Genomic DNA, 22880 nt, shown 5'->3' on the forward strand with positions numbered 1-22880 from the left:
TATCTATTTATCTATCTAGTGCTGTACACTACTTCTGTTCTAGTCTATATTTCCACCTCCTATATCATTACTGTAGTATTGATTTATAATAATCTATAACACTGTACAGTGCATTATACTGAACTACACTCACTGTTTAAAACTTCACTCATTCATAGAAGAATCGAGTTGACTGTGCTGTGAATCGGTTCGATTGATTCATTGGTAAGAATCGGATGAAAAGAACAATTCTCGCACGAGTTCACCGCTCGTGCATGTTGGGGTGCGGTTCAGTGGGACTTTCCAACTTTCCAGCGAAGAAAAACAAGTTATGAGGAGCGAACACGGAAGGGCAGAGGAGCTTAGACCTTTGACTCATGAGAGAGAGAGAGAGAGAGAGAGGGAGACACAGAGAGAGATACAGAGAGAGAGAGACAGAGAGAGAGGGAGACAGAGAGAGAGAGAGACAGAGAGAGAGAGAGAGAGGCTTTCTGTTTCTGTTAAACATGCCAATACTCTCCACCAGAGAACCCAAACATGACCGCGGACAGTCGGACTGAAGCTGTCTACAGTGAGCTGAGGGAGGACTGCAGTGGACCCTCTCAGTCTGGGAGATGGAGCTCCTACTTTTTGACCCTCAGTTTGATTCTGGCCGCTGAAACCTTCATCACAGCCTGCTTTCTGTACCGCTTCGCCTCCGATATCCACACAGTGAGTAACAGGAGAACCTGAATTCGAACCAGAACCGCCTGTTTAGAGCAGAACACGGTCTTAATAATGTCTAAAATTAATAATAATAATGAAAACAACGACAGTAACAGAAGTGATAATGATGATGATGATGATGATGCCAGTTTGTAAACTCTTAGCAAAAAGGATTACAGTACCTAAAAAGTACAGAGCCCTGCTGGTGACATTTCACATATATAAAAATAATCTGTGACCACACCTTGTTAACACGTGGGAACAAGATCCTAATGCGTGTCAACAACTTAGTAAGGTGTGGGAATAAGATAATTAAGTAGTGGCCACCACTTAGTAAGCCATGGGAACAAGATCGTGCCTTACTAATTTGTGGCCATGCATTAGGATCTTGTTCCCACGCCTTACTAAGTCGTGGCTATGACTTAATTATCTTGTTCCCATGTCTTACTAAGTAGTGGCCATGCATTATTTTTTATTTATACAGGATATCACGAGCAGGTCTCTGTAAAAAAGAGTTCTTTGGCTTGTAACAATAATGGAACCCTTCTTGGTGTTATATAGAACCCTTTTCAGAAAGGGTTCCATATAGAACCATCTACAACACATTCTTCATCAGTCTGAAGAACGCTTTCACGTTGCAAAGAACCCTTTAATCATGCAAAGGATTCTTTGAGTGTTCATGGTTGTACACACTTAAAAAAGAAAATGGTTCTATATAGAACCATGAACACTCAAAGAACCCTGCATAGTTAAAGCGTTCTTTGCATCATTAAAGTGTTCTTCAGATTGAAGGAGACTGTGTTATAGATGGTTCTACATAGAACCTTTTTGAAATGGGTTCTTCAATTGTAACAATGTCAAGCCTGTAACTATAGAAGAACCCTTTTTGGTCAAAGAGGTTCTGTGTAGAACCATCTATAGCACATTCTCCATCAATCTGAAGCACACTTTAATGATGCAAAGAACTCTTTAACCATGCAAAGGGTTCTTTGAGTGTTCATGGTTCTATATAGAACAATTTTCTTTAGTAAAGAACCCTTGAAGAACCATCTTTTTGGAGTGTAGCCTACAATAATATAAAAATATCTTAAAACGTCTACAATTAAATAATTAACTAATATTATTATACTTATAATGGGTCAAGATGGCCTCTACATGGAGTAAGGAGCCCACCTGGTGAATCTTGCATCAATTTGTCATGCAGGTTTTACATCATTTACAACTGTCAAATAATTTGTAGTGTTTGCATCTTTTAGAAACTGCGTTATAAATAAAGTACAACACAAAAATATGATATTTAGATTAAATTGAGGCCTCTATCAACTCATGTTTTAATAATTTCGCTTTATTTTAAAAAACTCATATAGTTAAATTGAAACATCTATAATGTCGATTTAGTGGCATTTTGATTATTATTATTATTATTATTATTATTATTATTATAGCAACAATATAACAATAACAATGTAAAGAAAGCAATAGCATTAAACATTTAACTGTTCAGCAGGAATGTGTATTATTCATGACAGAACCGATCAGGTGATGAAACTGCAGAGCTGCAAAACTCACATACAAACTCATCTCCAGCAAGACTTTTATTTTTTAAAGTAATACATCCATCTATTTTCCAAAATTAAAGAAAGGTCTCGCACAAATGGGCTAGAAATGTTTCATTTTTCACTTTTAGCTGTTCAGTTCCATTCATCCTCATTCATTCACGAAGTCTTCAAACATTTTCCAGTCATTTTTTGATATAATGGGAGAAATAAGAAGCAGTCAGGCCCCCCTTAAACCTACATCAGCTATGCTAATACTAACACTACAGCCACTATCAGTTATAATACCAATGTAAGTGTGTCAGTTTGTAGCATATCATTTTATTGTGTTTACATGCAGGACAAAATGCTTTAATACAGTATTAAAGCTAATAAGCTCATTTTATCTTTCTGTTTAGTTGTTTTATAGCTTATTAAATGTGCTGTTCTCTTACAGTGGAAAGAAAGGCATGTTTACTCTACGTGAGTCACATAACTGTAACTTTACTTAAAAGCTACTTGAAATACATTCATCCAAAGTATTAGCAAGACAACAGCTAACACTGCCAGAAGTCATTTTATTAGTTTTATTAGTTTATTAGTTTTGTGTTTTATATTTTTCTCTCGTTTTCTCAGACTGACGAGTCTCTGAGGCAGGGACTCTACCCCATCGACTGCCTTTACCAGTATTTAGATCAGGAGGAAGATGAGCTGAACGGAGGAGGAATGACGAGCTGTGAGCTGATGAAGAAAGAATTTCAGAACAGCGCTCAGCAGGTACTGACCAGGACTGTAAATGACCTCAAATCTACCTGATTCGATTGTGATTCTTCAGGAATGATTCAGTACACCATGAAATCGTACACGTCACCACGATTCGGTTCAGTTATTTCGGTACGATTCAGAATTATTTTAAAGAGCCCATGGAAACAGATTCGCCCCAAGATGAACAAAAGTTTGATATCGTGGGTAAATTGTTTTTAAAGTGTTAAATTGTTTTCAGTACATATACGGAAATTTAGTTGCTGTTCATTGTTGTTATGATGTCTCAAAAACATTTACATATGTATATGTTATTTTCATATATCCACCTATCCATGGCTCACAGCAGTTTAGCCCCGCCCACTCACCCTGAAGTTATGAGGAGTGTTTCATCCTGGACTGCTTTTCGAATGCAGCACAATAGAGAAGAGCCAATTAGAACTGAGTTAATTTACATATTTCAGTCTTAAAGACAGTCATATCATATGGGCTCTTTATAAATACACTGAATATATATATATATATATTTTTACAGAATTTGAAAAGGTCAGCTGCTGTTTACAGCATCTTAGAATTTCATGATGAATGGACCAACAGAAATGATCCAAAAATACCTGGAAAATAATCTTTTTCCATTAATTTCCATTCAAAGTTAATGGCGTTTATCTTCTCCTCTAAAGTTACCGTTTTGGAAATATGACAGTGACCAAACACCAGGCTTTTTTGAGATTTTTATGTCTGATAATATTCAGCCAGTTTTATCTTGGCCAGAAAATGGATGGATATTGAATATTCTGTGAATTTTAAAGGCCCCATATTCTACATATCCTGCATATCTGTGAAGATTATTTCTGTTTTTTCATCCAGAGAATCCTGCTGGACATCCAGAACTCCTTATGGCAGACTTTAGGAGGTAACGGCATCCAAATACCTTTAACCGATGACATTACTGTCTCATTTTACATGAATATGTTAATGACTTTTCTCTGCGTCTTTTCACAGAACACAACGTTACCCAGATTTTCAAACCAGCCATTCACCTCGGAGCCAAGCAGGAGCTGAAACAGTATCACCATCTGCAGAAAACAGGTGATGATCAGCCAAGAAATGCCCACTTCCTCAGTTTTACATTGGAGCTATGAAGCTAATGTAGTTAACAAGTAATGTATTAGCCATTTAGCATGTATGTCAAAGTCGTCACATACTTGTTTTAAACTGTCAAGTTGTTAAGTAATCGCAAAAAAGTCTTGCTTATGAAGTTTCTAACACTGTATGACACACTGTTACATGGACAACACCAGTATAAACATGGACAAATGTACATTAGCATAGCTAAATACAGTAGCATCCGCCTGAATTTCCTCCATTTTTTTGTCTGTTTTGTAGAAAACAGTATGTCACACAAGTTTGGGGAATTATGTGATGATTTTGACACACAAACTGATGCTAAGCATGATGCCAGTGATGGGTTATAAGCTAATATTACTTGTTAGCAACATTAGCCTTATAACTCCAGTATAAAAGCCAACTGTAGACATAAAACATGTCTTGGCTGTTTAGCTACATCTGGACTAACTGTGCAAACGGATTTTTTGCCAAACGATTCCACCAACTTTTAAAATTTCTCCATAATTCAGTGTGTGAGATGTAAACAGAGTGATTCAGAGTGGTTTGGTGTGAAATGGTTCAGATGTCTTCACAGTAGTGGTGATAGGAACCAGGGGTCGCCATGACTACAACACAAATATAGACTTTTTATTTACTATCCAAAACCACCAGTGAACCTACACGAGTCTTCTGAGTTTATATCTTGGTATTTATTTCAATAAAAATATTTTAGGCTAAAATGTCCTTGAAAAACAGCGTCTCAGGCATCAGGCAACATAATCATAACCATTTTATGTACTAACTTTCTGTGAAGGAGCTTTTAGAGGCATTAAACTCCTTAGATGTCTGGTTCCCATCACCACCACTGTGAGTCAGTAAGTTTCTCTACAACAAATCATTTCACATCAAACCTCTGTTATTACACAGACATTTTGAAAAATTGGTGGACTTCCCCTTTTAGTAACACATACACTGATCAGAACAGGCACTGCAAGTCTAATAAAGATTATAATGTTCTTTAAATGTTTGTTTAGGTGATCCTGAGGCGGTCACGCTGGCGTTAGAGCGTCTGAACTGGGAGGCCCTGAGTGGACAGAGCAGTCGGGAGGGCCTGATGCGTCTCAGTCCCGACGGGGAAATCGTGGTGCCGCAGGACGGGATTTATTTTGTTTACTCTCAGGTTTATTTCGAAAGTTCACACTCAGGCCGTGACCTGCAGTTCATGCAGTACATGTTCAAGCGGACGGCGCTGTATCCGGAGCCGGCGATGCTTGCCAAAGCTGCAGCGACTCCTTGTCTCAAGTCAGAATCCGGTGTGAATCTGTTTTCCAGCCACCAGGGGGCACTGTTTCACCTGGAGAGGGGCGACAGACTCTCACTATACGTACTCAACATAGGGACTGTGCGCTTTGCCCCAGAGTCCACTTACTTTGGGGCCTTTATGATAGACTGATGGAACCTGTATTGTATCTGTACAGTATATAATGTATATAAGTATCTGATGAACAGAAGACAAATCCACCACTGGAAACCACAACAGGAATAAGTTAATGTGTCATAAAAATGTATCTATCTATTTTGCCTCATCACACCCTACATGTATCCCTCCACCATGAATGCTAGAAAGGCCTCAGACATCAGGCAGTGCATTCAAAGCCATTTCATGTAATAAGTTTCTGTGTGGGAGCTTTTAAAGGTGGCCGTCTGGTTCTTATCACCACCACTGTGAACAGTTCTCACTTGGCAAGTTTCTCTAGAACAGAGCGTTTCACACCAAACCACTCAATTACTTTTTTCACATCTAAACAATTAAATTATTCATGTTTTGAAAACTGATGGAATCTAAAAAGAGTTGCTGTAACTGAAAATATTCTTCCACAAGTTGCTTGCAATTACATAATTTAACCAGAGAGGGCACCAAATCTCAGCCTAAAATCAGAATGGACTTTTGTTAGTTCATGTCCCTGTTCATATAAAGTACAGTATCACAGTCAGATTACTTTAAAGACAACTCTCCTGTAACCTTCCATCAAAATGTAATGACTTGTCCACCTCTACAACCATTTATTTAATTATTATTATTATTAATAAATCGCTGTGTACCAGCAGACTGGTAAAAGTATGTTTCACCCTCTCCCACCCCCACCTCCCATAGAAAACACACAGGTAGCTCAGAGACCCTGATACACTGATTCACTCTCAAATACATCACAGCACACAAGGAAAATGTGTTATGACTTCCTATTCACAACTGTAACCCCTCAAAAAGGACAGGGCCCAACGGCAGGCCTCAAGATCTAACTACACACTTATATAACCTTCTATAACAATAGCTCAGCCAGTTTGTGTTAAAGTTGCTGTAGTTACTGAAAACTAGCCTTATGTAAAGACAGTTTTAAAGGGGTTAAATAAATCAATCAATCAATCAAATCAATCATGTGTAGAGGAGCTGCCATTAATGTCCTACCAGTAGGGGGCAACAGACAGCATTAAAATCTTACTGTGAAAAAGGATAAATAAACTAAAGGGTTCCGCCTAGTTCTTCAATCTGTGTCGAATGCACATCCAGCAAATCTGTATTAAGCCAGTTCACTGCTAGCTGACAGGCTTGTTTACTGTTCGAGTTGCTTCGTCTGCATCTTTTCGCCAGTTTATCCAAGTCCATACATTCTTGCATTAAGGACACTTATTTGCTCTTAATTTCCATCTTAACCCCATTTCTCCGAGTGGACATCACCAGCAGGGTGGAAAATGGACTGATAGTTTTATCAATATGATGAAGTTTCAAAATAACTAAAATATGTAAAAATGTCTAATTTAATTCAAACCGAGGGACCTGAAACAGCCCGAAATTGCATTTTACAGCTACTGCAAAAAGGGGTAAGACGTTCTACAGCAAAATACCTCCACAAAAGGCAGAAAGAAACAGGGCCGATCTGTAACATGGAATTCTGATTTATTGTAAGGCGTTTAGAAATGCAGGTATTTCTGAAAATGTGGCCGACAAAAATGAATTTACTAATTCTATATAAAAAGTACAATGGGTGAAATACAAAATAAAAATAAGAAAATAATTCACAATAAAACAGGGAAAAAAGGTCTATACAAAAAGAAAAAGTTTTCCCACCTGTAAGGTACAGGATGATAAACCTTCAGGAGTAAATGAATATTTCGTCTAAGCTTAAAACAAACTCCACACGGTTGCCACACATTTTTAAAAACGTGTGCCAGAGGAACTACGAATCCATGGATTGGACTTAAAAATATTGTACAGTGTGTGGGTATGTAAAAAAAAATAAAAAAAATAAAGAAAAAGAAAGAAAGAGAACAAAGAAAGAGTAAGAGAGAGAAAGAGAGAGAGAGAGAGAGAGAGAGAGAGAGAGAGAGAGAGAGAGAGAGAGAGAGAGAGAGAGAAATAATAGAGAGAAACAGAGAGGTGTGTGTCGTAGGGTCTCAGAATCGGCGGCGTTTGTTGGGGCCAAAGTCAATCGGAGGTCCAGGACGAGGGAATGGAGAGGGAAGAGGGAGATCCCCGGGATTCCCACCAGCACCCTGAGAGAGAAATAAACACCAGTAAAGATCAGTGAAGGTAAAATCTACTTCTCCCCACATTCAGTTCCTAAAGTGAGCTCTTCTGTGTTTGCCATGACGAAGCTGTGTTGTGTGCACTGCTGTACGCCGTTACCTCATTGGCAGACAGGTTCGGTGCGCCTGGTGTCACAGTACCTCCCCCCATCGGGTTCCTGTTCATGGGCATGCCTTGACCTTTAAACCCAGAGAGAGCGAGAGAGTCACTTAGAAAAACGTTACATTATTAGTACCACTGTGTGGTTTTCTGCACTAAAATAGTCGTAATTAATTAATGTTTACATAATTTTCCAATCTCCCTCCATGTCTTAGAATTAAACAGGTTGTTTTTGTTACTGTGACTTATGTAAACGAGCTCTGTTCTGATTGGCTGTTCTGTGTTGGCCTAATTTAACAAGCAGTCTGAGCTGAAACACTTCTTAGAACTTATGAAAAACTGTATGAACAGCTTCATACGTAAAGCTGTTTCTGCAGCTATGTTTTCATATACAGTCTGTGTGGACCAGTGTTATTATAGTCAACTAACACTATTACTAAAACAAACTAGCAGTAAAAATGTGCTTGTTAACTAAGAAAAATGTGTTTTCAAAAACACAAACTATAATGAAGTGACAGTTTTTAAAAACTTTCTTACTTTTCAAACCAACTAAATCTCTAGTTTTAGTTCAGCTTTTTTTCCAGTATGTAGAAGTTTAGAAGTAGAACAGTCTTTAATAAAAGCTGGAGCTGAGCTCAGTCTACCTGTGTTAATTTTATTCTACTCTTGTCAGAACACCCACTATCACAGCATTCATTGTAATGCTAAAACCTAAAACTTTAAAAAAATAAATAAAAAACCCAAACTCCTCAATGAAAAAAAGAAAAACTCCTCAAAAAAAAAATTCTATAATACGAAAAGTCCCTTTAAAGTACAAGAGAAGCCAAATGGGCTGACGAGCTACTTAGCTTCCAGCTGAGGGTCTTAAATGTTTTAGCTTTTTTTCCCCCTCGCACATTTATCTTATTTACATTTAAATAGTCATACTAAAATAACATTATCCTTGTTATGATGTAAACACAGGATTGTAAAGGTTCAGTGACTCACCTCCCATGTGCATCCTCATGTCCTGTTCCCTCTGAGAAAAGACAAAAACAAAAACATCAGCTGTGTTCAGTGCATTTGCTGCTTTCTTGCATGATAAACACAAAGCATGGAACATTTTCATTAACAATTAAACTAAATAAATCCAGCTGCTCGGAAACACTAGATACACGTGGCACTGATGATTCATGCTTGATGTGCAAATATTCTACTGTCTGCGTATTTTAAGACGCGATGAGGAAAAGAAAAATTCAATCAGGCCTCCGACTGTTAGAAGATCATTTTCCATGATTTACATAATACTAAATAAAATAATAATAATAAAAAAAGTGTTTAAACAATGAAATGGACAAATACATCATTTGATTGGCTGTAGTTCTGACTACTGAACAACATTCAGGTGAAGGTGAGCGCATCCTCAGTCACTCAGTAACAAAATCATATTATTGCAGAGAAAACGAACCTCAGACGTCACACAGAGGCTTCACACACAGCAACAGGACCAACAGTGTGACAGAAAGCCTGTGACTGATCAGAGCAGACGCTCAAAGATGGATTGGCCAAAACAAAACTGCAGAGTTAGCAAGTTTGTTTGCGCAGCCCCTGAGAGACTCATTCCACTTAAAATATCAAGGCCTTAACTGACAGATACTCACACAAACCTTTCCCTGACCAATTTGATCAAGACATCTACTAAAATGTACGAAGGAAATACTGGGAAAGGTTGGCTTATGTTAATGTAGCCTCGCTCTACCACCATCGCTCTCCGACACTGTGTCCACTTATCTCAACCGCCCAACCAATCATCAACTGATCACCAGCTAATAAAGTATTAGATGTGAAATGTTACACTGATGGAACAAAATGAGCATTTCTAACATAAACATGATGATTAAAGAGAACATCGTTAATAAAAGATACATACATAGTACACTGGAAATTATACAAAAGACAGCAAAGCCCCTGAGACTCTGTGTTGAAAAATGCTAGAACTTTTCTAAGCAGCAGAGGTTTCGAGTGAACCCTCTGAACCTGAAGCCACAAAGAGGCCAGTGTATAAACAGGTGGTTGACAGGCACCAAGGGAGGTGATGGGTACCAGAGATGCAGCTGGACCTTTTTAATGATTAGATACAAAAAAGTCAACTAGACCTTTTCAATGGGTCGAACTTAATTGGGTAAAGAAAGTGATAAATCTTTAGTTTAATGGGCAAAACAGGTTATGACGCATCAGGAGAGAGAGGGGATCACCTCATCTCTGAAAAGTGTATAAAACATGGAACTCAGACTCTGTATTCACATTTGGGTCCAGAGTCTGATGCCCAGGCTGAACGCACCTTGCCTGTAATAAAAACTGAAGCCTTTTTCTTAAACTGAACCCAGAACTTATGTTGAACTTGAGACAGAATATTTGCTAGATGTAAGCGAAGTAATCTGTTTAACAGATAGTCTGGTGTGGGTGATTGGTATCACTTTACGCCACGACTAACACGCTGTAAGAAGCTGGCGTGCATTAACAGCCTCAATCAAACACAGCTTACACGTGCAACTATTCCGAACTGGTATGAATGGACACTCAAACTGGGCATTAGGGGCCATAAACATACCACAGTATGCAGTCTTGGTGGCTTGACTTCACACCTTTCTAGGACTTCATTAACATTGTCTTGTGAATAGTCTTACTTTCCAGGTGTTTTACATGACTGGAGAACTGGGCTACACCTGTAATCACGCGATTCCAAGTTTCTTCATTGGCCGGTTTTGATGGCTATGAGATCATTTGTTAACCAATATCACAACATTGAAATATTGAGTGTGTTTATATGCACTCAATCCGATCATAATCAGATTTCTGCAGTTATCTGATTATTCAAATGGTCATGTAAACAGCACACTGATTTCTTAGATCTGAGTAAGGTCTAGAAATCTGACAGAGGCTGGATTTTAGCTCAGGATTAAGATTTGAGTTTTAATCAGAGTTTGAGTTTTACGTCACGTCTTCTTCCGTGAGTTTATTGGCTGGTTGCAATGCAGAAATATGATTACTGCCTGACTCTTGTAGACCTGGAGTTTCCCCATTATCTAATTACTCAAGAGCGTGTAAATGCGTTGATCGGATTACTGACAAAATCAGATTTTATGTAGTTATCTAGATTAAGTACATGTAAATGCACTCAGTGATATCGCAGTAGGCTGCAATATGATGAGCCTCTAACCAATCACAGTACTTTGCTGTGTGCTGTGAGCATCTTCTGGATGAGTTCCTGGGGGTGTTTTGATGAATTTAAAAATCTGTTTGATCACACAGATTTATTTAATATATTTCAAGGTGTTTCAGAACTGCAATATCTGGCATTTCAATCACAATACAGCGCTTTGCTCAGGTCTTACTGCCGATTTTAATAAGACTTAAGTAGGATGAGTCAATATAAATGCAAGATGTTCCCCTTGCCTGATATTTATTTATGGCTATTTACAGACCAAATGTATTATAAAAATGCTGTGAATATGAATAAATAAATGTAAAATACTTCCACCAGAAAGTTTCCTCCTGTTTTGGAGACTTTGTACGTGTACTGATTATAAAGCCATACTTGCTCTGCAAAGCTCCCCCGCTGGCCCTGTGTTTGCATGTCAGCCGGTATAAATACATACTTTCTCTGCGAAGCTCGCCCCCTGGCCCTGCTGCCTCCTCATTAAGTCCTCCGTGTGGGCCCGCAGCTCCTCCTCCCTGCGGCGCCGCTCCTCCTCCTGACGCAGCTCCAGCTGCTTCCTCTTCTGAACTTCCTGGTTGTGCGCCTCCTCCATACGCCTCAGCTCCTCCTGCCTCCGCAACAGATCTGAGAGACAAAGAGAGCAAGTTAGACACTGAAATCATAGATTTTTATTTATTTATTTATTTTGAAACAAATTAATCTGTTTAAGAGTTTTTTTTTTTTTTAATAATCATTGTACATTTATGTTCCACAACCCAGAATTAGCAGCAAAGGTTTTAACTTTGGACCAACAGCTGGTCTATCCATCAAATCAACCAACCAACCTTTATTTAAACTCGGAGTACATTTAGGGAGACCCTCAATTACAATGTAGCTGAGCCTATACAGAGATCAGTGTGTGAGGCCAGTGTGTCCATTTTCCACGTCCCCTCTCTCTTCAATGTCTGCTCTCTACTGCCCTCTGCTTAATGGTTATATAGTTGCATGGTTACTGTATATTATACAGAAGAGTTTATTACTTTATTGTAGTGTTTGTTTAGCTGTCTGTCTGCTCTTATCTGCTGCTGGTCTATGTTAAATGGAGCAGCGTGTCCTGGAGAAACATTTCACTCTCTCAACACACCTGTGATTACAGAAAGGGAAATAAAGCTGATTTTGTTCCTTCCAACAGTTGCTGCTTGAGTACACTAGGGGGTGCTGTTTCTCTCTAGTTGATCACTCACAGCGGCACAAACCAACAGGACAATAATGTTAGCAGTCATGAAATTACAGAGAGTAAAAAAACACCAAGTTTTACAAAACGTCTCAAAAAATAGGACATTACAGCAGGAATGTCCTCCAATGAGAAAGTGGTGAAGATTTCTTTAAAAGTACATTTTGTTTGCTTCAAGTTTAATCTTGCTTCTGATTTTCTTGCTTTTCTATTTATACTGTAAATTGTTCATTTATTACCATTCCCACGTGTAATATAATCAATACTTAATGCGTAATTTGGGTAAAATATCCTTAAGCCTAAATATTTGCTTTTTTATTTATAATTGTTTATACTGCAAATTTTTATGAAGTTTATGGGAAGGTGAGAGTTTACATTCTCATATATCTATTATCTTTACTATTACATATATTGTCTATATAGTAACTAGTAACAAACAAACCTTGTTAAGTAATTAAGAAGTTAAATTACTTTAATCCTCTTTTCTTGAGTGCCTTGTTCTCCCTTTGCTGCTGTAGCACTGTAAATTTCCCCACTGTGGGACTAAAGAATTATCTTAAAAATTATTATTAAGTATTTGGAAATACATATTTACTAATAATTAATTGGGAAAACGATTAGCATCACCACCTCGTCTTAAAAGAAAGCAATAAGGGAGAAAGTGAAGGACTGAGGTTTCTGGACTCACCTTGTCTCATGAGCATGACCTGGTGCTCGTGCCTGGCTGCCTCCATCTCCTGCTCCAGCTTCTCCTGAGCTTCTTTAATGTTCCTGTCCACCTGCTCGAACTGCTGCTTCTCCATCTCCATCAGAGCCTTCCAGCGCATCGCATACTCGTACTCGAACGAGCCGGGCTGAGCAAAACGAGGAGGCTGCTCACGCTCCCTGCGGAGAAAGACGCGGTGTGAAGAACAGGTGTCGGCAGAATTTTCTCCAAAGTACATACTGAAACTCTTTTGGCCCAAAAGTAGTTTAACTAAAATTTTTGGGAATGTTTTTGGTATTTTGGGTCAAGTACAGTCACTCTCATTCAGTCTGCAGTCTTTAGTAGTCAGTAAATATACCAACTTCAGCACCTCGCACTCATTTCTAGTTTGAGCAACGACCACTTTAGGTTTGCAGTTTAAAATAAAGTGCTGAAAGAAATATCAGTCCAGAATGGCTTAATCCCATTTCTTATTTTCGAGTGACTCCTTGCCCCCACTTCATTACTACTAGCGCTGCCCTGTAGGCGACCCTGCCAGTCTGCAGTGATCGCAGAGGAGGGTAAAGTTTAGCTCTGCTGGACTTTAGTTATATTTAAGGAATCATATGCCTTCAAAGAGGGGGGCAATTATTTATTATCACCCACCCCTAATGCTTCTTGTTCAAATTTTCCTGTTCCACCTTAAATGAAGCAGCAGTTACATTCTGGCACCTCAGACATCAGAACTGCTGGACTATTTAAGGTGGAACAGGGAAATTTAGCTACCAAGACATCAGCTACTACTAGCGATTCTTTATGCTTGTTATGAAGAAAAAAGGACCATAATACACTGAAACAACATTAAACTAAGAAAACACAGTGGTTATCGTCGTTTTTAACAGAGAAAATTCTCACATTTGTGGGTTTCTTTGGTCGCTGGCGCAGCCATCTTGCCAGTCCTCCCCCAATAACACGCCATTTGGAGTCTGAAAAACCTCTGTTTGGAGGGCCATGTAGCCCCAACACTTCACCCTAGCCCTCTATCTCAACAAGAATCGGGACAACCTACCCCTGGACGTAAATGTGCAGAACTGAGGGGTAGGGCTAAGTGGTAGGGGCGAAAGGTGAAACAGGATCAGGCCTTTGGGTGCTTAACATGCATTTGTGGTCACGTGTTTCCACTGGTGTTTACATCAACTTGTGGCCCTGTGGGTTAATGGATTCATTTGTGTGTTAAAGACTCACTTGTGGTACTGCGGGTTTTTGCTGACCAGCCGCTCTGGAAGTCCCTCGTCTTCATCCAGCTGTTCCAGGGGCTCGACCGTTACTGGCCGAGGAAACCTGAAATCACACACGCACAGCTGCTTACACCTTTTTACCTCGTCACAGGAAATCCAGTTACATTTTAGGCTCCATCAATTCATTAAAATATTATTTAATTATTTAAATAGTTTAATAAAAGCAGTGATAAAGAAAATCACTTACAATTACCATCCAATACCCAGTTTATCTAACCAATCCTTGATTAAATTAAATCAGCTGCTGCTGATGGAACTGAAACAAAACCCATGTGATGGCCTAAATGAAGCGAGAGGTCAGGAACCAAACATGCATTCTTCTAATTTACGCATTAATACTTTACTGAAAGACAGACAGTAGCCACGTTTACATGCAGCCTAATAATCCGACCAAAAGCTCAACAGGAATAGAATACGTCCATTTATACACCTCAATCAGAATAATTTAGTCCGTATTCAATCAGATTGGAGAAAATCTTTGCATGTAAACACAGCCACTCTTCATTGTACTGTATGTTTACTTTATCTATATTAACGTCATCTAGTGTTTTCACTCGCAATAACACACCTACCTACTGCCCAGTGACGGGTTACCTGAAAACATCCTACTACAAAGATGATTCTTAAAAAGATAACATCAAGATGCTTTTGGGAAACTCTGCCCCCACAATGTTCAATACTGTGCTTGTATTTGCTTTTGGGAATGCAAGTGTATTTATATATAAAAAAAAATTAATTGTGACATTAAAAGTTAGTTTGATTAAACCTAATTTTATTGTTCCACTCCTAGTATCAGATCAGAGGGCAGCACATGAAAAAATTAAATGAAACTATTTTACTGAAGCCTTTTAAAGTAGCTGCCTGGCATAAACTAACTAAATTAGAATGTATTGATTTTAAGGGATTTGGAAAGCACATCGCGTTATTTATAAAAACAAATCAGACAGGACTCTATCGGCCGATATAACATTAAAGGACACAGATACTCACGAGGTGAGCAGAAACGCTCCATCAGCACAGCGGTCCAGAGCTTTCCTGGCCGATGGTTTGTTGGCGAACTCCACGATGCCCTTCCCGGTGGGTCTGCCGCGGTCGTCCACGATGACGATGGCGCGCTCGATTGGGCCGAACATGGAGAAGGACTCCTCCAGGAGCTCGTTAGAGACAAACTGAGGGAGGTTCTTTACGGACAGCGCCGCGCCGTGAGTGGCGAAACGCACACGGATCTGACGGCCGCGGAACAACGTGTTGTCCAGTTCAGCTTTGGCAATGTCAGCCAGCGTCTTCGTTTCCTGAGAGGAGAGAAGTTAGAGGAGCTCTTAAGGGTGAATTTAGCTCTTGTTTGTATCTCTAGCTTATCGAGTTTAGCTCCACCCCGGTCTCGCGGTGCCGGATCCGATTCTGTAACGATGCACGTCGGCAGACGACAAACTCTTGGTGCTGGATCAGAGCTAAGCCCGCTGCTTAAATGGGTATGCCTTCTAAAAGCCCCCCAAATTCCTCTAGTCTGTGCCATTTTAACGTCCGTACCCCCAATACACAATACAGAGTACAACCAATAACAGAAGCAAAACAAACTAGCTAGCAAAACACTATCATTAGCTAATTTCCCTGTTTTCTCTTGTGAGCAGTGATGTTTATTTTTACTGCATGTGATGTGTTCTCCACACGACACCCCTCTACATGCTTATTTGGACTTTTTGGGGCTTGCTGTTCACTGGACAATGCTGACGAGCGCACCATCACCTCCTACTTTGAGCTTCAGAACCAGTAGCAGAGCCAGGCTATTAAGTTATTAATGCCAACCATACATTAAAAGATTTTGAAAAGACTTTGAAAGACTTCTAAAGTCTGACATCCCCCACATCTAAAGACAACGTGTCGTAATAAGGCTTTTATTCACCGACTATGATTTTGCAGACTGTAAGAAGTCTGGAGATCTTACAGGGTCAGTCAAGGTGCACTGTTCCTTTAAGAGGCACTTAAGTAGTGTGCGCAGAAGTGCAGCGCTGCTGTGCAGTTGAGATTCTGTGCTGTAACAAAGACCACTGGACCTTGATCTTTTATTTTCTGTAAGTAACGCAGCGAAGGATCAATGGACTGGTTTTAGTTCATGTATAAACGAATAGCTGAAGCCGTGAGACCTGGCTTTATACAGTCACACAGCTAATTAACTAGGTGGAACATATATTTGTCACTGGTCAGCATCTACTCCATGTGCTTCATGTTTCATCCGCTTATTTCTCATCACCAAAACCCGCTGCTGTCTGGACTGGAGTGAAAGCTGAAGCTAGACTCCAAGTGTAGCAAGGGTCACTATTTGCACGAGCCAAGACTAAAAACTGATGACTAATGATTAATCTTAAACACTGATGATTTTACCTGAACATCACACGAAACGATCGAGATGACGGGAGCGCACAACTCCAGCAAGACTCACGATTTTTATTCAGACTTTGACGTTTTAAGAAGTTCAACTTCTTAACTTAAAACAACTGTAAATAATGCAGAATCACTCGAAGTTTCAGCTCAAGCAATTTGAAAATTTGAAAGCTGCTTCTAATGGCAGACCATTAGAAGCAGCTCTGGGCACCGATTTAGGATCAAATAGGACCTTATCCTGGACAGCACTGTGCCCTCTCTCTAACTTGCCTAATTTAACTCATCCTTTTAAAAATGAAGTTAATTTGGGTCTTTAAATACTAATGTGCAAAAAAAAAAACCCCAGCTATTACTAATTGTATTTACTGATTATTTTTGGCCTGATTTAAACCTGAGAGAAAATATCTAGTTTAATGTTAAACAAAAACTAGCTTGGCAGTATTTTTGAACTGTGTGAAGTCTTCAATCCTGAGTGGAACAAAACTGTAAGAGTTTGTCTGCAAATTTACCCACAAGACTTCAACATCTGAAGAAATCAAAGGAAAAGCTTCCCCATACTAACCTACTCTATTTCTTTACTTCTTGCTAATTTCCTGACTAATAAGTCCATTAAAAGCTCAACATGCTGCCGTTTCGGTCTTGGCCCATTTTTTTTGGCACGTAGTCTAACATTCTTGCCTTAGTCACTCAGGCTGCTCTTACCAGGCGGATGAAGCCGAATCCTCGGTCCTTGTTGATGAAGATCTCGGAGGGTTTGCCATATTTGGAGAAGAGCTTCTCCACTTCTTCTTCGGTGGTGCCGGCCGGCAGGTTCCCCACAAACAGCCGGCTGCGCTGTGTGTACGTCTTCTCCCCCGGCTTCCTGAAGTTCTGCAGGTCTATAGTCAGAGCATCATCTGAGAGAGGAAGGAAAGACAGAGAGAGAAATTAAACACATCTGCACAATATATGGCTTCATAACTCGTTACTGTGACGTTGGTCTTTACAACGTTCATAAAACAGACAAGCGCAAAATGAAAATGAGCCTTCTAACCAATCAGCACATTGTTACTGTTGGCTGTGAGCATCCTGGCCAATCACAGCTCCGGAAGTGTTTGTCAGTGTTTTGATGAATCAGCGTATTTACATGTAAATTCTGGTTAAAGTAACGCAAGATAACCTTCAACTATGTCACATTACTGACTCACCAATGTGTTGTAATACACCGTAAGGTGCATCACAATCACAACACAAAGAAATGACTATATTTCAGAAAGTTCAGCCTCTCATTTTAGCCAGATAACTTAAGCCCTAAAGTCAAGCATCACCAACAGGCAAAGAACTGAGGAACACAGTTATTAGACAATGCACAACTTTCAGCTCAAGTTATCTGGCTAAATTAGAAAGCCTGCTTTCTGGAAGATCCGCTGGACAGCGCACTCTTATCTAGCCTTAAATTCCAAGCCTGATTTAAAGAGCCTGCGTCCTACATTACTCCTGTATTTTATTTTCCCCACTGATGTCCACTTTTAATGGTGTTATGTACCAAAAACAGCAGTAATTCATTTTAACATGACCATTTTCCATCCATCTCTTTATCCCCTATAACCAAACAGGCCATTTATATTACTGATATCTGTGAATGATCTCTGTTCAGATAGGCTGGCCTGTATTGCACCGCATGCAAAAAAGCAATCTGGGATAAAACACTCCTTATGTGTGAATGTGCAAGGCTTAATGGTTCAATGGTTGCCGGCTCAAAAGATTGATATGTAAATGTTTTGGCTGTAGTGACATCACAAAAACAGTGATTCAGAGCAGGCTGTTTTGGCAGCTTAGTTTCCACATATAGACTAGGGGGGTGATTTTCCAGGATATCGTCCCTTTAACAATCCCAGCTCTGCAAGTTAAAAGTCCTTTTTGAGCCCTGTTATTAGGGTTGTTATTAGCATGATGGTTCTAGACCAACTACCAAAAAATATCAAAGTAAATAAATGATATTATAAATAAACCTCTAATATTTCACACATCTGTATAAGTAATAACAAGCTGGTCATTAGTGCGAACAAACATCTGCTTGGAATATATAATTATAGTAGTAATAAAAAACCTTAAGGCCTCACAGCATCATTTCAGAACCTATATGCCAAGACTGGACAATGACCCTGAAGCATGCAGTGAAGTATTGCTGTAAAGACCAAACCTCATATCTATTTTGGTACTTTATTTAACAAAGTCAGCTGCTCTTTATATGGTAACAAATTACATGATGAATGGGACAAAACACTTTCAGCTCCCTGTGCCTCTGTTTAGAACCTGCAGCCTCACTTTCAGCTCCTATGAGTGTAGGAATAAACTGTGGATTGAACTTCAACTACATTACTTTTATTAGATAAGAAAAGCCATTTTCTACAGAGAAACATTCGTATTTACAGCAACATTTTTGTTCTTTCAGTGCTGCTGTTAAGGGTTCACAGGTGTAAATCACTGATTAGCCAATCGTTCACAGTCAATCTCTCCAGCTTGACCGCACCAAACTTCTTTTTGTTTCATGGTCACCTCACAAACGGCTCCTACTCCCTACAGAATATACCACACTGGTCTAAAAACCTATATACGCTGCACTTTTTTTTTTAAAGAGACCAAAATTTCACAACTCACTGTACGGAGTAAGGAGCCCTTTGGGACTCAGCCGTTGTGTTTAAGGGTTTCCAAAACATAATGTACAGCTGTCCGTGCCCTCCATATGATAAAAACAAAATGTATGGTAGCCACTAAGCCTCATGACCACTATGTAACATCATATTCAGAGCTGAGAGTGAGGGTCTGAGTGTGGCACCTCAGCTCTGCAGTTAGACTCTCCGCGGTTTTGTTCCTACAGAAGCGCATATACAAATAGCTCAAATCTGCCTTGAAGAGATTTACACACACATCTGTGTAAAGTGAATAGAGGTCAGCCATATGCCAAAGTTGTGTACTGCAACACTTCAAGAAGTTTTTGCGATACACAATGTTACAATATATAGCTAGTATAAAAACTGGTGCTATGTATTTAAAAAAATACTATCAAAAGCTGTGAACACGATGACTTTTTACACTAAATCCAGTTAAACAGGGACTAATTTTGCTTTTCTTTATAACAATGCATGCAGTTGGTCAGTGTTTCAACAAGTACTGATGTCTACGCTACGTTAAAATTATTTTGTACTGCTTTGTGACACAATTCAGCACAATAACACTATATATAGTTATTCTGGCCTGGCCTAACTGTGAATAAGCCTTACTGGGGCTGGCCTGGTCAGCTTGTTCTGTGTGCTGCCCATTGCTGTTGTCCGCTCCTCCGGCCGGCTTCCTCTGCTGCTCGTGCTGGGGGTTGGCCTGCTGTCTCGGGGGGCCGTGGTTGTGGTGCTCGGGACGGGGTCCTCTGTTTCCCTGCATCTGAAAAGGGGGTACAAAAAAAACATTAACAAACCTGCAACACACAACCAAACGCAACCAACTTTTTTTCATTTTAACTGAAAAACTAAAAAGCCATTTTAGTTTGTAAATCTACCAACAATCACAAAATCAGATCAGAGCCTTGGAGCAATCTTAACCTTTCATCTGTGGCCTGAGACAAAGAGGAGTCCAGCTGGTGCTTGCAGACTGAACTGAATGGAATACGGCCGTATCCCAAATTGCTCCCTAGGGCACTACTGGGGTGCAGAAGCCCCTACTTTATGACTCGCGTCGCCTACTATGTAGGGAGTAGGGAACACGGAGCGATCTGAGACTCGGCCAATCTCTTGCGCTAACTAGCCTCGCATGTAGAAAGCCAAAAAGCGATTTTGTGACAATAAGAGCTAAACCAGCTACAGAGACTGCAATTCTTACACGAATTAAACACCACGATAACTTTAGAAATCATAAGTTTCCCTCACTGCAAAAAACATCGTTTAAGCTCGCGAAGCGGCATTTTCTTTTTCAATGCGAGTCTCTGCTAGCTAGTTGACATGCTAAGGCTAACGTACACACTCAACACTAGAAAACGAGCTACCAGCGTTACATAGTAATTAGATACAAAACAGAACCAAAATAAGGAACAAACCGCGCTTTTGCTGCAGTGTAACTTTAAAAATACAGCGGTTTTAATTAAGGCTGTTGGCTGTTTAGCAGCGCACGGAGCTGAATAGGAAGCTAACTTCAGGCTCGCGCTCCTCGCTTAAATTTCTTTAGTTATTAATCCGTTTCTACCCATTTATACTATATCTGTACTCATTGATAAAGACGACATTTTCAGTTAAAACGTTTATAAACAGTGTAAAAGCCTCCGTTACCTTAATGTAGGTGAAATATTCCGCCGCACACACAACGTAGGCTCACCACAAAGAAGATTGCGGGGAGGAGGAGCGACTCTCAGCGCAGCCGTTCTCTCTAGTCGCCGCTTATTGGCTGAAAGCGAGCGTCCGTGGCTCGAGTCGCTGCATTTTGATTGGTCCATTTAATGTCAATCGTATGAGGTAGAGCAGTCCGAGCCTTTTCATTGGCGCGCAGCGGTTTCAAAATCCACTGCGGAGTCTCATTGGTCGCCAGGCTGTGGAAATGACGTAGGAAGTTAGTGCGAGGTGTAGGAGTGACGCTTCAGTTGCGCCATCAGCTGGTAGATCTGAGTGAGAGCGCCTGATTCGCTGTGGATCCATTTTAGCTTTAAACACCAAGTTTTTATTGTCTGAAATTAAAAATGCGCCTTTTTTGCTCAAACTTTACAACGTTCAAATTGTACGCACGATTTTTACTCCGTCTTTTAATAACGAGTTATTGTAAGCTGTTTTCTCGAGATCTCGTGATATTTATGCCAGTATCGGGACAAAACAAATGTTCTCTGGAGATCATGAGTTATTTACTCTATCCAAAAGTATTGGTTCGTCTGCCTTCACATGCACATGAACTTCAGTGACATCCCACTCTTAATCCATAGGGTTAATATGATGTCGGCCCATCGTTTGCAGCTATAACAGCTTCAACTCTTCTGGGAAGGCTTTCCACAAGGTTTAGGAGTGTGTTTATGGGAATTTTTGACCATTCTTCCAGAAGCGCGTTGTGAGGTCAGACACTGATGTTGGATGAGAAGGCCTGGCTCGCAGTCTCTGCTCTAATTCATCCCAAAGGTGTTCTATCGGGTTGAGGTCAGGACTCTGTGCAGGCCAGTCAAGTTCTTCCACATCAAACTCGCTCATCCATGTCTTTATGGACGTTGCTTTGTGCACTGGTGCGCAGTCATGTTGGAACAGGAAGGGGCCGTCCCCAAACTGTTCCCACAAAGTTGGGAGCATGAAATTGTCCAAAACCTCTTGGTCTGCTGAAGCATTAAGAGTTCCTTTCACTGGAACTAAGGGGCCGAGCCCAACTCCTGAAGAACAACCCCACACCATAATCCCCCCTCCACCAAACTTTACACTTGGCACAATGCAGTCAGACAAGTACCGTTCTCCTGGCAACTGCCAAACCCAGACTCGTCCATCGGATTGGCAGACAGAGAAGCGTGATTCATCACTCCAGAGAACACGTCTCCACTGCTCTTGAGTCCAGTGGCGGCGCTTTACACCACTGCATTCGACGCTTTGCATTGTGCTTGGTGATGTAAGGCTTGGATGCAGCTGCTCAGCCATGGAAACCCATTCATGAAGCTCTCTACGCTGTTCTTGAGCTAATCTGAAGGCCACATGAAGTTTGGAGGTCTGTAGTGACTGACTCTGCAGAAAGCTGGCGACCTCTGTGCACTATGCGCCTCAGCATCCGCTGACCCCACTCTGTCATTTTACGTGGCCGACAACTTCGTGGCTGAGTTGCTGTCGTTCCCAATTGCTTCCACTTTGTTATAATACCACTGAGAGTGGACTGTGGAATATTTAGTAGTGAGGAAATTTCACGACTGGACTTGTTGCACAGGTGGCATCCTATCACAGTACCACGCTGGAATTCACTGAGCTCCTGAGAGCGACCCATTCTTTCACTAATGTTTGTAGAAGCAGTCTGCATGCCTAGGTGCCTGGTTTAATACACCTGTGGCCATGGTAGTGATTAGAACATCTGAATTCAATGATTTGGATGGGTGAGTGAACACTTTTGGCAATATAGTGTATATCATTACCATGACATAACAATCATTGTTTTATCGAGATAATATTTATTATGGTGTGATAATAGCATAAATAATGATTAAAAAACATGTAAATCCATGGCCCTTTAAGGCTTCTGTAAAATTACTTTTTTACTTTTAAAAAATAATTACCATCACATAACATTCATACTAGTAAAAATGGGATTAAATGAACTGGGGAAAGCAGAGTTTTTACTAGTAGGGATGGGCGA

General features: G+C 40.1%; 2 protein-coding genes across 2 annotated transcripts; one reads left to right on the forward strand and one right to left on the reverse strand.

The window, feature by feature from the left end:
* Positions 1 to 280: 280 nt before the first annotated feature.
* Positions 281 to 5777, forward strand: tnfsf10l4 (tumor necrosis factor (ligand) superfamily, member 10 like 4). The gene is made up of 5 exons (XM_036580007.1): positions 281 to 690; positions 2856 to 2996; positions 3849 to 3894; positions 3984 to 4070; positions 5123 to 5777. Exons 1-5 carry the CDS (start codon positions 517 to 519, stop codon positions 5539 to 5541), a joined length of 867 nt encoding a protein of 288 aa, XP_036435900.1. The 5' UTR covers positions 281 to 516; the 3' UTR covers positions 5542 to 5777.
* Positions 5778 to 7027: 1250 nt separating this feature from the next.
* Positions 7028 to 20939, reverse strand: nono (non-POU domain containing, octamer-binding). Its single transcript, XM_036580006.1, has 10 exons — positions 20846 to 20939; positions 19814 to 19967; positions 17253 to 17446; positions 15159 to 15460; positions 14116 to 14211; positions 12874 to 13070; positions 11412 to 11596; positions 8761 to 8791; positions 7774 to 7853; positions 7028 to 7640 (listed from the first exon to the last, which is right to left on the reverse strand). Exons 2-10 carry the CDS (start codon positions 19965 to 19967, stop codon positions 7542 to 7544), a joined length of 1338 nt encoding a protein of 445 aa, XP_036435899.1. The 5' UTR covers positions 20846 to 20939; the 3' UTR covers positions 7028 to 7541.
* Between the last annotated feature and the right edge of the window lie 1941 nt (positions 20940 to 22880).

This window comes from Colossoma macropomum, unplaced genomic scaffold (assembly GCF_904425465.1).
Source record: "Colossoma macropomum unplaced genomic scaffold, Colossoma_macropomum, whole genome shotgun sequence".
NCBI lineage: Eukaryota > Metazoa > Chordata > Actinopteri > Characiformes > Serrasalmidae > Colossoma > Colossoma macropomum.

What these genes read in the sequence shown, in the direction of transcription:
- tnfsf10l4 (XM_036580007.1), top strand. Translation starts at nt 517, where the DNA reads ATGACCGCGGACAGTCGGACTGAAGCTGTCTACAGTGAGCTGAGGGAG. An exon ending in CTTATGGCAGACTTTAGGAG is followed by an intron (nt 3,895 to 3,983) that starts GTAACGGCATCC and finishes GTCTTTTCACAG; the next exon opens with AACACAACGTTACCCAGATT. An exon ending in TCACCATCTGCAGAAAACAG is followed by an intron (nt 4,071 to 5,122) that starts GTGATGATCAGC and finishes ATGTTTGTTTAG; the next exon opens with GTGATCCTGAGGCGGTCACG.
- nono (XM_036580006.1), bottom strand. Translation starts at nt 19,967, where the DNA reads ATGCAGGGAAACAGAGGACCCCGTCCCGAGCACCACAACCACGGCCCC. An exon ending in CATGAGGATGCACATGGGAG is followed by an intron (nt 7,854 to 8,760) that starts GTGAGTCACTGA and finishes CTGGGTTTAAAG; the next exon opens with GTCAAGGCATGCCCATGAAC. An exon ending in CGAACCTGTCTGCCAATGAG is followed by an intron (nt 7,641 to 7,773) that starts GTAACGGCGTAC and finishes TTTCTCTCTCAG; the next exon opens with GGTGCTGGTGGGAATCCCGG.